At 33.6% G+C, this 13,102-nt stretch overlaps 2 protein-coding genes across 3 annotated transcripts; one reads left to right on the top strand and one right to left on the bottom strand.

The window, feature by feature from the left end:
• The first annotated feature begins 1,197 nt into the window (after positions 1–1,197).
• Positions 1,198–6,170, top strand: LOC108219268 (succinate dehydrogenase subunit 5, mitochondrial). The gene is made up of 5 exons (XM_017392626.2): positions 1,198–1,385; positions 2,844–3,020; positions 4,798–5,114; positions 5,200–5,385; positions 5,745–6,170. The coding sequence occupies exons 2-5, from the start codon at positions 2,858–2,860 to the stop codon at positions 5,799–5,801; spliced, it is 723 nt and encodes a 240-aa protein (XP_017248115.1). The 5' UTR covers positions 1,198–1,385; positions 2,844–2,857; the 3' UTR covers positions 5,802–6,170.
• Positions 6,171–7,587: 1,417 nt separating this feature from the next.
• LOC108216451 (kelch repeat-containing protein At3g27220) lies at positions 7,588–11,758 on the bottom strand. 2 transcript variants are annotated; one of them, XM_064091572.1, is made up of 7 exons: positions 11,422–11,758; positions 10,974–11,086; positions 10,547–10,666; positions 9,504–9,674; positions 8,422–8,527; positions 8,085–8,291; positions 7,588–7,977 (listed from the first exon to the last, which is right to left on the bottom strand). In XM_064091572.1, exons 1-7 carry the CDS (start codon positions 11,581–11,583, stop codon positions 7,807–7,809), a joined length of 1,050 nt encoding a protein of 349 aa, XP_063947642.1. In that variant the 5' UTR covers positions 11,584–11,758; the 3' UTR covers positions 7,588–7,806. The 2 variants fall into 2 exon arrangements, with proteins under 2 accessions (XP_063947642.1, XP_017244706.1); XM_017389217.2 differs by having other exon boundaries at positions 10,547–10,776; positions 10,904–11,086; positions 11,422–11,757.
• Between the last annotated feature and the right edge of the window lie 1,344 nt (positions 11,759–13,102).

Here is a 13,102-nt window from a genome sequence, read left to right on the forward strand (position 1 = left end):
TCCATTTGTCCCATTGAATAATATACGTATGGGGAGAGTGGCATAGAGGTTATAAAAAAAATGTAATTTAGTGAAGATAAGTACAAAAAGTGGGTGAGACCAATTAATTAATATATAATGTATAAAGCGAATGTGTGTAGGTAAAGTGGTGTGGAAGAAAATAGCGGGTATAGTTAAAATTTTATTATTTATGAAATGTGGACAATTTAGTGGACGTTTCAAAGAATAAATTGTATTTAAATAAATTGGACAGAACTTGAAATGAGTATTATTTGTGTATAAATCATGTTGATCATCAAAGTTACTAGTCAGTAACTAATCTTTTTGATGATATTCATTCGTAATAATTGTAAGTATAAATTTCATTGTTAAAACTATAATGATATATTTGAAAAGAATAATATTATGTATACTAATTTTTTTTTTTTTTTTGTCAAATGACGTGACAAATAAAATCTCATTATGATTATAAAATTTGGGAATACCTTTTGCATACCTAGATTTTTTCATTAAAAAAAAAAGATGATTACGATAAGTGTAAAAGATATAAAAATGATTATATGTTGAAATTAATGCATCAATGTGATAGTTTGTGTTTGTCTATTGGACATGCTAAGCATTAAAATGTATGATTTTGGATCCTTTTGATTAGTGTGGTTGTTGTAAATATAAGGGGTCTATCATTATTAAAAAGCGTGAGTCAATTAAAATATGAGAAATTTATCAAATTTTGTGTTTATTGTTTGTCCATGAGCATAACATAGAAAAACCGTAAAATAAAAATTTTGAAACATATTATTTATGTGTTAGGAGTATATGTTTAACATTTTATTATTAATAATTCTTTTTCATCACAACAAAGTAGAGTGAGGAAAAATATGTATATAAAAAATTTAATATAAAATATAAAATAGGACAATAAAAAATGTGTCTTAAAATATATGATAGGATAGTAGGATCAATTTTTTCCATCAAATATAATAAATTAATGTTAGGACATAATATAAGTCTATCTCTTGAACTTGCTCTAAATATTGCGATAATATCGTTAGATAATTTTATTTATTTAATTACTTAAACTATAACTTAAGACATTATATAGCGTATTGTGTACATTTATATAGTGTATGGTGTACATTTGCTCTTAAATTATCAATTAAACTATTTAGCAAAAAAATAAAATAAATTTATCAAATTAAACTAATTACGAGGAAACGCTGTTTCTTCTCCGTCTCCTCCTTTTATCTGTTGAACAGAAAACAATAAATTGAATAAAGAGAAGATTTATCCAGTGTGCCTGAGAAAGAGAAAACGCGCCCTCGATTTGTGTAATTCATCAAACCTTCGATCTACGGTTGCGCCACTCACTCTCACATAAATCTCAGGTACTCGTTTGCTTCATCGATACATTTATATCAAATTATATACTGTATGTGTTTGCAGGGACTTGATTTGTTTGTTGCTTCTAATCTATTTTTGGATTTAGGAGTGTATAGTAGTTGTAACTTTGGAAGTTGCTGAATTTTTTAGGGGACAGATTTATTGCTGCTAAAGTGCTGTCCTTGTTACTGTATAATGGTGAAATAAGATTCATTTAATTTGCTTATTAATTTTTCTTCTTTTATTGTAATTCTACTGTTCACTACTAGCTTTTGTTGGGAATGTTTCTATGTGATTTTGTTGTAAGGTTTAAGGTCACAGTATATTACACGAATTGGAGGGACAGATCAGTTGCGAAGCTACCGGTGCTTACTTTTCTTTTCAGGGGCATGTCACATTTTTGAATGATTAGATGTTACGGTGGAATATGAATCCGTGACCTTCAGCCATGAGGAGGTTGCAACAAGCATTTCCGCTGACTGTAAAAGTAGATGGATGCTTGATATTTACTTTTTCATTTATGTTTAATTGTTAACATCAAGTTTAGAGTGAGGGGAGTTGAGAATAGAACTCTAGACCACTTCTAACACTACAATCACCTTTGCCACTGCTCAGGAAGTCCTTGATTGTTTATGTTATTCTTCTTTATTTTTGATAAGTTGATATTGACTATGTTTTTTTTCAAATGGTATGTACTAACAGGACTTTGAGAAATTAAATTAGGAGTTTATTTGCACTAATTTTGAACAAGTTTCGCAGTCCTATGAATTGCTGTTTTCTATGTTTGGACTTTGGATTACTTAAGAGTTAAGGGTGAATCTTTTATATAGGCTAATACTACGGGACGTGCAGTTGGAGTGGAGTGTTGGACTAGGAAATGATTTTTTGGACAGTCTTGTCTTATGAGTGTGGTGTTTTTTTAGTAGATGTTATGCGGACAACTCAGTAGAAAGAATGAATATGATTTAAACACTATAACAAAGATAAAACTTGGGTGGATTAAGCACAGAAAACCCACTACCTCAAGGGTTTCATAACAGCAAAGGCAAGAAGACTATGGATATAGATAATAGAATACCCAATTAAGTAACCTAATGGAATAAGGCTCGTAAGAATTTGGGCCCTGTGATCATGAACTTATTACTTATATGTAATGAAATATTAGCACCACGTATGAAACATATACATAGATATATTATTTATCTGAAAACTAACTATGTATATACTAATTTATAACAAGTACATATATTCTTCAATTCTGTTCCTCATCAAGGTTTTTGTTTTGTGGTAATGCAAATAATTAGTTGTAAACAGTCATGTATTTTTATTTTTTTTTGAAAGTAAACAGTCATGTATTTTACTTCTCAGTTAATATCATTTTCTGATGAAAGTAATTTTTATAGTATACTATATCAATCTACTTTTTGGTACGTATAATCTGATCGTTTATTATCTTTCCACAGGAAAAGAAGAAGATATGGAGAAAGCTATATTAATAAGAGCTTTATATCGTTCAGCCATTCGCAGATCCTTAGGTTCCCCTACCGTCATTGGAAGCACATCAACTAACATCAACCACTACCTCACCCAGGGTAACCGATGTTTACATCTCTCTGCGACTGTTAAACGGCTTTCTCCAGGTAATCCATTTGCTTTGCAATCACTTGTCTATGTGTGTTAGCATGGGAGGTTCTGATTAAGTTGAGTGGCACTTCTGTTCCATTAGTTTGATATGTGGAATGCCGTTAGATCAGAACTTCAGTCACGAGCATCTATGTTGGAGTCCAATTGGTATCCATGTTTTTGTACACTTATATTTACTTTGTATATTAGAGCTTGAAGGTTTATAATATGGATGGTAGCTACCTTACATGCAAATAAGGAACTTAGAGGAGTGCTAACCAGCCAATGTAATAAAAACTTTGGAGACATTTATTTAAAGGGATAATATATTCATACGTCCCTAAACTAATCCACTTTTATTTGATAGGTCCCTAAACAAAAGATTCCTCAAACCGGGTCATTTAACTTTTCCAAACGCTTGAATCTAGTCCTTCCGTTAGATAGATTCTAACAGACGTTAGAATCTTGCTGAATTGGTGACACATCACCCGCTGAATCATGCTGACATGGCGACACATCACTAGCTGATTTGTACCTACATTAAAAAAAGAAAAATGAAATTAAAATGAAACTAAAGTTAAAAGGATGATATAAAAAAACTCCTTCCTCCATCTCTCCTCTCTCCCTCATCTCCCTCACCAGCCACTGCCATCGCCTGGCCGGAGAAATTTCCGGCGACCTCCCTCGTTGCTCTCTCTCTCTCTCCTGTACACACACCTCACCTCCTCAATCTCCTCCCCGCACCAAGCTCACCACCGCCACCTATCTCTCTCCCCTTCTGCCGCCGTGAGTCTCCGTCGCCGACGCGAGACTCCGGCCTCCTCCCCACATTTTCATGCCCTTCTCCTTTCACACACAGCCAATCAACCACAATTAATTTACAAATTAAAAACCCCAATTTCTACTTATAAACCCTAACCCCGTTTTTGTTTTACAGATTATGGGGAAACAAGTTTTTGTATACATAAGAAAGGTGTGTGTATTGATAACCAAAACTTCAGTTCAGTAGAAGGGGGAAAAAAGCTATCTCTCTCTGTGCTCATCAAGTTATCTCAGACTCCTTGCCCTTTCAAAAAGTATGATGGGAGTGATGGGAGTGAAGATTACCATAACATTTTCTGTTTTAAGTAAGAATGAACTTGAGTTGCTGTGCTTTACTAATAGTACAATTTCATTGTTTTAATGTCTGTAAGAATCAGCAGGTGAATTTCGCCATGTCAGCATGATTCAGCGGGTGATGTGTCACCACTTCAGCAAGATTCTAACTCTGTTAGTATCTACTTAACGGAAGGACTAGATTCCGGCGTTTGGAAAAGTTTAATGACCCGGTTTGAGGAATCTTTTGTTTAGGGACCTATCGAATAAAAGTGAATTAGTTTAGGGACGTATGAATATATTATCCCTTATTTAAATGAACGCCATATTTTTGCATTAAACCAAACCTAAATCAAAATCTTGTTTACGACAAAAATATATGCCAACGCATGATTTCTTACTTTGGTACCTTTCTGACTTCTGAGTCTCTGGCAGTGATACACATATTGCTCGTACAGAAGGTAATTGAGTGAATGATGGTTACTAGATTAAGGATAAAATTACTTCTCGAAAGATAGTTTAACCCAGTGAGCTTATATAAGTTGTAATTTATTATGATCTAACTTCTTAGAACTTGGACTTCTGCTCATGTTTATTTGTGATTTATGTTTTTTAGTGCACTTAGCCTTTTGTTTGATTTAATTTCTTTGCATGACCTAATGAAAGATATAATTACTTTGTTGTGTCAACTATATGAAGATATCCGCACCCCTTTCTTAATGACGATGAACATTGGAAGAACACGTTCTTTCAGTGATGACGTGACTCACATGCCTGCCATAAATGATGCTGACATAAAAACCGCCATCAAGGATCTATTGGCTGCAGATTGGAGTGAACTTCCAAGTGCTGTCACTAAGGATGCAAAAAGGGCATTGTCTAAGGACACAGAAGACAAGGCTGGCCAAGAGACTTTGAAAAATGTTCTTCTTGCAGCTGAGGCAGTTGAGGAATTTACAGGAAAGCTTGTATCCCTGAGGATGGAAATTGATGACTCTGTTGGATTAAGTGGCGAGGTAACGCAATAATAATTTTCATTGTAACTTTTAAATAGTACTTATTGGAGTCATATTGTGTAAATATTTGAAAATGTGTTTGCAGAATGTGAAGCCTCTACCAGATCTATTCTCCAAAGCATTACTGACTGCTTTTCAACGTTACAATGCATATTTGGAAGCTTTTGGACCTGATGAGGCTTTTTTGCGGAAGAAAGTAGAAAATGAGCTGGGGACGAGAATGATACACTTGAAAATGCGGTGTGGCGGTCTTGGTTCTGAATGGGGAAAGGTACAATTATTCATCATCTTCTCTTGGGCACTGCTAAACACCATAGGATGATAGCTTTACCTAATAGTGTGTAAAACTCATTTTCTTATTTTTGTTTTATCTATATACTGCACCTAAGGTTATCATATGTTGCCAACATTAACAGCCAAATTATGGTTACTAGTAACTATATGAAAAAGAAAGTGAGGTTAAATTTGTTACAGAAGGAAGCTATGCACCCAGTTATATCCCCATTTCAACTTGCTTTTTTGTAGAGGCCTAAATAAAGTTAATTTGATTACATGAGTCTTAAAATAATAAAATAATAGCAAGTGATGCAGTACAGATCTAATTATTGATATTCTCTTATCCTAATGCAGATCACAGTTCTTGGGACTTCTGGGCTTTCTGGTTCTTATGTTGAGCACAGAGCATAATTTCAGGGGACAACTGAAATGTCGGTGTCTTGAAATTTGTTCTCTAAAAGAAAGACTATCATGTGGCTTATACTTGAGCCATGACGATGATGATATAATTGCTATCCTTTAGTTATAATAAAGTGCTGTTCTGTCTGATAACAGATCATCTGATGATCTTTTGGTATAAAGTTCAGAAACATCTGAATGAAAATATTTGGTTGGAACTTGGAAGCATTAGTTCGAAATAGTAATTCGAAATGTTTTGGAGGTAGATTGCTCCAAGAAAATGATTTGTGAAGGTGGATTGCATTATATGCTAATGTATCATAAAAAAAAACCTATGTTGTTTGTTTTACCTATATATATTTGTTAGAGGTTAGAATGTTACTTCCTTCGTCTCTCTCATTTCTTTACACTTTTTTTTGCATTTCTCGACACGCATGGTAAGACGCATATAAAATATAGTTTCATGAATTTTTTCTTTTTTTGTATAAAAATTTAGATAGTAAATATTTATTCAGAAGAATAATAATTCAAAATAATTCAAAACTCGCTGCAGTAGATAATATACTCTTAGACCGATTTCTGTTAAATATGGCTGTTGCCGTCATATTAGTCGGGGGTGATTGTGGAAAACATAACTGAAGAGAAGAATAAAGTTTCCTAAATTTTGTATACAGGAAATGCCAGATTAATTTAATTCAATCCAGGTTCTACAGGTAGGAACATACTTGCATATCATTTATTGTTCGTGATGAGTGTATAACCGACACCAGATCAATCGAAAGGAGAACGTACCTGAGTGACCAGTTTATATAGCGGCAAGGTGCTGGAGCTTGAGAGAAGTTGTCCTGCGAATCTAAGAGAAAAAAAAAAAAAAACGATGATGTAGAAGGCAATGAAATACATAGAGAAGAAAATGCATTAAAATTTATATGTAGTCATGTTAGCGCATATACACGGGAATGTGACTCAATGAAGCAAGAATTGTACCCGACTTGCTACTGCAACGAACATATCAAGTAAAATCAAAACTTCATCTTTAATGTCAGTTAAAAAAGTCTGAAAAAGAGCAAGAATAACCTCAGATGCAACTTTATGCTTCTCTGTTATGTTTATCGCAATTATCCCGACTAAAATGACGATAAGAGTTATATTTCACGGAAGTTGGTCCCAGAGCTGTGTACGGTGACGTTTTTTAAATAAGGAGATGTATGGTGCAATTATCGAAAATATGTATACTAAATGAACGTGACCCCAGATGTAGGGATGCAATTTGCAAATAATTCTAATAAGCTTATAAGCAAGAAAGTTGTATGACTTTGCAATAAACTAAGAAGTTCCAGGTTAGTTACTTATCTGCCTTCTTGTATACTTGTAATCTAGTATTACCACTTCAAAACCACCTCTTACTAGAACCACCCCAACCAACAAAAAAAGAAGATTCATGCCTTTTGTATGGAGGGTTGACATATACAGTGAGATGTAAGCTGATACTATTGTTTTATAAACCGCAAAATCACGTCGATTTGCAATGTGTCAACTTTCGGGGATGCTGTCAACAACTTAAGATGACACTGATGAATTTGGCTCTATGCAAAGAGAGCATTTTGATTTATATTACACTGATCCTTGGTGAGCTCAATGCTAAAGATTGCAAGTAAACTGGCAAACGGTCAGATTTGGGGCTAAATATATTGATAATTTAAATATGGAAGAGATACCATACTTTTGGTGAGTAATGCAAAATTTACAAAATTTCGTCTCTGGTGTGGAATATTGAGAAGTTGAAGGACAAAGACGATGAGGAAAATGTAGATATCCATCATTAAATATTCCCACAACTCACTGTCATGCTACCTACCCTGATCTTCTATTTGATGTTAAAAGACATAACAGTGCAGGCATGGAATGATTCACATCTTTATGCATGAACCCTATACAAAAAGACACAAAATCTTGCTCAACATTACTTGAGAAATGCAAAGACTTCTTATAAATTACAACACTCGTGATTACAAGATTACTGACTCAAACTCAATTTAGTTCTCCACATCTCTCCTATGACTTTCCTTGGTTGTGGGTTATCTGGTCCTCTATCTCTCTGTCCAGAAGTAAAATATAACCATCCATCCCAAAAGGCAGCTAGTGTGGTTTTGCAACGAAATGGAAGTTTCCCGATAACTGACCACTTCTGAAATATTAACAAAAATCTCAAAGATCAGTAATTGAAGTCATTTTCAACAATAATTAATAACATATTCCTTGAAGAGTGACTATTTAGGTGATGTAGAAGGTCACCTTTGAATCAAGATGAAACTGGAACACTTCTCCAACCAAGATCATCCTTTTAGTCACGGGGTGTTTCTCTGTCGTGCCTCCGATGAGGATAATGGAATTGTTAACAACCACCCAAGAAGACTCTATGTGAGAGTCAGGTTTAGGCATTGGAGGTAACACTTCCCATTTCATCTCGGCATCCAGCTTGTAAACATCAGGATAGACTACCTGAATCAAAACATGCAATCAGAATCTGCAAAGATACTCAAAATGCTTATGCTAAACCAATTTATACATTTATGGTTTGCAGTTCATCTCTAAAAAAACAATTGCATGAAACTTGCTCAGTAAACCATACCTCATGTCTGCGTGAGCACTTGAAGATAGGGGACCCAGGTTTAGCCATGAAATCCCCTTCTTGACCACCGATAACTATAACTCCATCATCAAGTGCAACACAAGCTCTGAGAAAACAAGTTTAAAGATTCATATCTAGGACAAAACACAATACAAGGTTCTCACAGAAACCTAACTGTCATTAAGTTACTTTATGATTTGAACAGGCAATAGAGAGCCATTTTTCTGTAACCAAGCATGGTGTATGGTGTCATTAGTTTGTTAAACATGGACCTGGATTAAAAAAGTTTGTCAGTTCTACTCGTGGGAAAGGGCATAATCTGAAGGCAAATTTTCTGATGGTTTCTTTGCAAACATAAAAAGTAGCGACTCCTTCCCTTCCCCTGAATTTAAAGCTCAGTAACAGATGATTGTCTTAGATTGTTATTATGATTTTAGCAACTTAAAGATGGCAATAAAAGATAAACAAGAGTTCAGAAATTGAAAGAACTATGTTTGTGGTGCATCTAACTTGCAACTTACAAGGAATCTGATAATGAATTGTAGATGAAATGATGTAAGCCAGTCGAAATGTTACAAAAATATATTCCGCTTGCTTGGGGAAAAGTATCATCAATAACTTTCCTACTCGCATATCTAACCAAGAGAGCATTTTTAACAGACACAAAACCCAATTGTTTTTTAGATATTTTAACTCAAGAGAAGACTTTTGACAACTTAACTACTAAAGCTACAAATACACCTAGACGGTGTATTTTACTACTAATTAGACCCCTTTGTGCCCTGTCACCACATATTAGAGAAAGGCGTACTGTTGAACAATTTAGCTTAATATTGACAGTATCGAACAAATACAAAGAACTTACAAAAAATTTAGCAAAAAAAAACTCGGAGAAAAATCAAACTACAAAAGCAGTTTATCTCTTTTTTGCTCACACAGCACAAAACATGTAAAGTAGAACCATCAAAAGTTTAATCCTCAAATTTTGGAGATACTATTGGCTACTGGCCATGGTATCTGTCTACATAAACATGTAACTACTAATGACAAGGAAATCTTCAAATGAATGTACTTCAGCTTACCTGTGGGGTCCACCCCGGGGAATGGGTGTTTCCAACAGCCATTGCTTCTCAAGTGCTTTGCCATTCTTTACAGCAAGGCTCCAGTGATCTACACCAGGCGTATGGCGATTCTCTTTGCTGCCACCCATCACGTGAAGTCTGCCTTTCCAAAGTTGAGTGGCTGGAGCATACCTGATATTCATCTGCACCTTTAATTGCAAGGCTCATAATATATAATAAAATTGTAATTTATTCAAAAGCAAATTTTTTGGACTTAATGAAGAAAGAAGTCTTCTTTTACAGATGATGCAACCCCTTTTTTTGTTTGTCAAATATATATTGAAGTATAGATTGTTAAGGATACAGGAAGGGGGTGTAATATTCGAACCCATGAACTTTAGCCATGAGTGGAAGCGCGAAGGAGCAGTTCCACTAGCCTTCCTTCCTATCAAGAAATCCCCAGTGTAAACCCCTTTTTCCTATTAGAGAAGTAATAGTGGTTCTCTAGGTGTATTGGCTGCATTTTCCTTTCACTCACCTTCTGAACTTCATTCATCAAATCAAACCCTCACAACTGTCCCATAACTCTTCTTACAATTCTAATTGGGACTTCTTCCTCTATATCTTAAAGTAATAGTGAAAATGTAGTCAATGCCTTATACTTTGGAATCTGAATACTGGATAAACCAGTAAGACCTCACAAAGAGTAATCCTTTTTAATAAGAACGGAATATGAGTGGTTCCTAAAACGAATATTGTGAGACACTCTTTAATAAGGTTACAGCTTACATTTTTACCTCTATCATAGTAATAAAATGCATCCTACTCTATACATGATAAGATTGAAGGTTCATACTTTGGTAACAACCGAGTTTCAGATTCTTAGAGTATGTCAGCTAAACTAGAAATTTATTTTAATGTACAATAATTAAAGTCCATGTCTGTAACAAAAGAAACTAATAGCTTCACGTTAATTTCCAAGAAAAAGCAACAACGGTATGAAGGTGAGAATGAGGATAAAGAATGCTAATTACGCTGCAAAAGACAGGGATCAGATGCCGTACCTAGGTGCTGGTAAGGGAGGCATTGACGTCCACTTCTTAGTCTTGGTGTCTAACACAAAATTCTGAGCTGTTGGACCCCTGCATTGCGGACCACGTTGACCGGAAATCACATATATGTACCTGCCATCAGTTGCCATTCCTAAATGTGAATTTGCCATTTCTTTAGGCATGTCAAATCTGTCTACCCAAGAATCATCTGTAAAATTATAAACATCTACGTGGGAGTGTACCTATAAAACCAAGAAATTCCACTGTCAACTACTCAAACCAGTCTTCCCTAAATTTTTACTCATTTAGAACAAATTCAAATATCTGCAAGAAAACACACACAATAAAGAAATTAACAAAGATTCTTACAACATCAATAGTTCCATAGCCTGCAAAAACATAGAAAAGGTTCTCAATCTGTATTGCAAACCCATCTAACCGTGGCACAGGAGCTGATGTCATCTTCTCCCATTGTAGCTCCGGTGCAGGTAGATCAGCAAACGTTGGAGAGATCGATTCCCCATTAGCCTTCTTTTCTTTAATTTCTACTTTCTACAGTGTACAATAACATAAACAAGATGAAAAAAACAAACATTCGTGCCTATTATCAGTGGCGGAAACATGATTTAAAATGATACAATGCTTAAACATCAAATAATATATTTTTTAGCAAAATAAAAATTATCCATTTTTAAGAACGAAATAAGACTCAAGATTAAATTTGTCACAAATTTTTCCTGCTCAGTCAGGGACTTGAATTGGGCTTTAATGGTTCCTCTTTATCACTCTTAATTAAACTATAATGAACACATTAAATTTATTGACATAAGCAATCAAGTACTATAACATATGCATATATGTATAATGTAAAAACAGGAGTGACAAACCTTAATATTCTCAACGTTGATAGAGTAATTTGCTATAACAACACGATGGGGTTGATTGGAAGGCCAATTAGGTGTGATTGAAGAAGAGATAGAAGCCCAGAGTAGATTGAAAAAGAGTGCAGCAGCAAGAATGCATGTGAACAAGAGAAGCAGAATGTTCATCCTCTTTTCTTGATTTTCGAAATCCAAAGACTACCCATCATCACAGTAGCAGCTTATAAGGATAGATGGATACAATTTACGAATCAAAAAGAGATTACAGAGATGGGAATGGGGAACAAGGTTAGCTCGGGAAAGCGTGGGCGCCAATGGTTTCCCCTGGTTTTAAGTGTTTCTTTTGTGTCCTTGTTTTCCAGAAGGCTCGTGGTTTCATTTCTTTTCTAATATTCTATTTTGGCCGTTATAATATATTTATTCTATTTATTTTAATGTAAATATTTAAAATATATATATTAATAATATGTAATATATTATTATCATGTTATATCAAATTTATAATTTTAGTTGTTATTTTTTGAGTAACATAATTAATTACATATATTGATTTTTATATTACATTCTAATTTAAATAGATTAAACAAAATTATAGACCGACACAAATATAATATATATAACTTTTAAAATTCAAAACAATAACGAAAATAAAATGAAATTGAAAACACACATTTATCGACGAGCATGAGCGAAAATAATGATAAATTGCGTAAATTAAATTATTGAAATGTTGTTTAAATGTTTATAACGATTTTATAACTATACCATATAATTAAAACAAACATCCTTAGGGGTGAATTTTCTAAATATCTCCGTATATGCTACAAAAGGTTCAAAGGTCGTCAACAACATATCACATTAAATTATTAATTTAAACACATATAAAAAAAATTATTAGACTATTTAAATACACACGTGCATCGCACGAGTTATAGGCAAGTATATTATTAAAGCTAAACATGCAAAAATTTGATCGGCAGTTTGTACTTTGTAGTCGGTAAGGTGAGTTATAACCGTTACATCACTTGATTAAATTGATCACAATTGTTTTTTTTTTTGAGTAAATTGATCACAATTCTTTAATTTAATTTTCTATTTTTCTACATCTATGCTACTCTAGGTTAAGGGTTCGAATCCCGTCAACAATATATCACAATAAATTATTAATTTCAACATACATAAGAAAATTATTAGCTATTTAAATACACACGTGTATTGCACGGGTTATAAACCACTATACTAGTATATTGTAGGGGTGGTAATCGTTTCGTTTCGTATACTTTCGTTTCGTGTATTTTCGTGTTTCGTGTACTCGAATGTGAAACCCGTATCTGCCCGTTATTAATTTCGTGTACCTAATTTGAAACCCGTATCCGTTTCGAATCGTTTCGTGTATATTTCGTGTACTTTTCGTGTATATTATATATAAAAATATTAATATATTTTTTAATCGAAAAATGGATTTAATATATATTTTCCTTTATAAATTTATTAAATGTGAATGATATATATTATACTTGTATACAATTCTTTATAAATTTGTTAATGTATCTACAATATATATCCACACATACATATAAATATATACTTTATACTCAATTATATATTTAATATATCATTACATATATATAATAAATATAATCTACAAATATTTCGTGTACTTTCGTGTATTTCGTGTACCCCAAAT

Source organism: Daucus carota, chromosome 4, assembly GCF_001625215.2.
Source record: "Daucus carota subsp. sativus chromosome 4, DH1 v3.0, whole genome shotgun sequence".
In the NCBI taxonomy this organism is placed as follows: Eukaryota; Viridiplantae; Streptophyta; class Magnoliopsida; order Apiales; family Apiaceae; genus Daucus; species Daucus carota.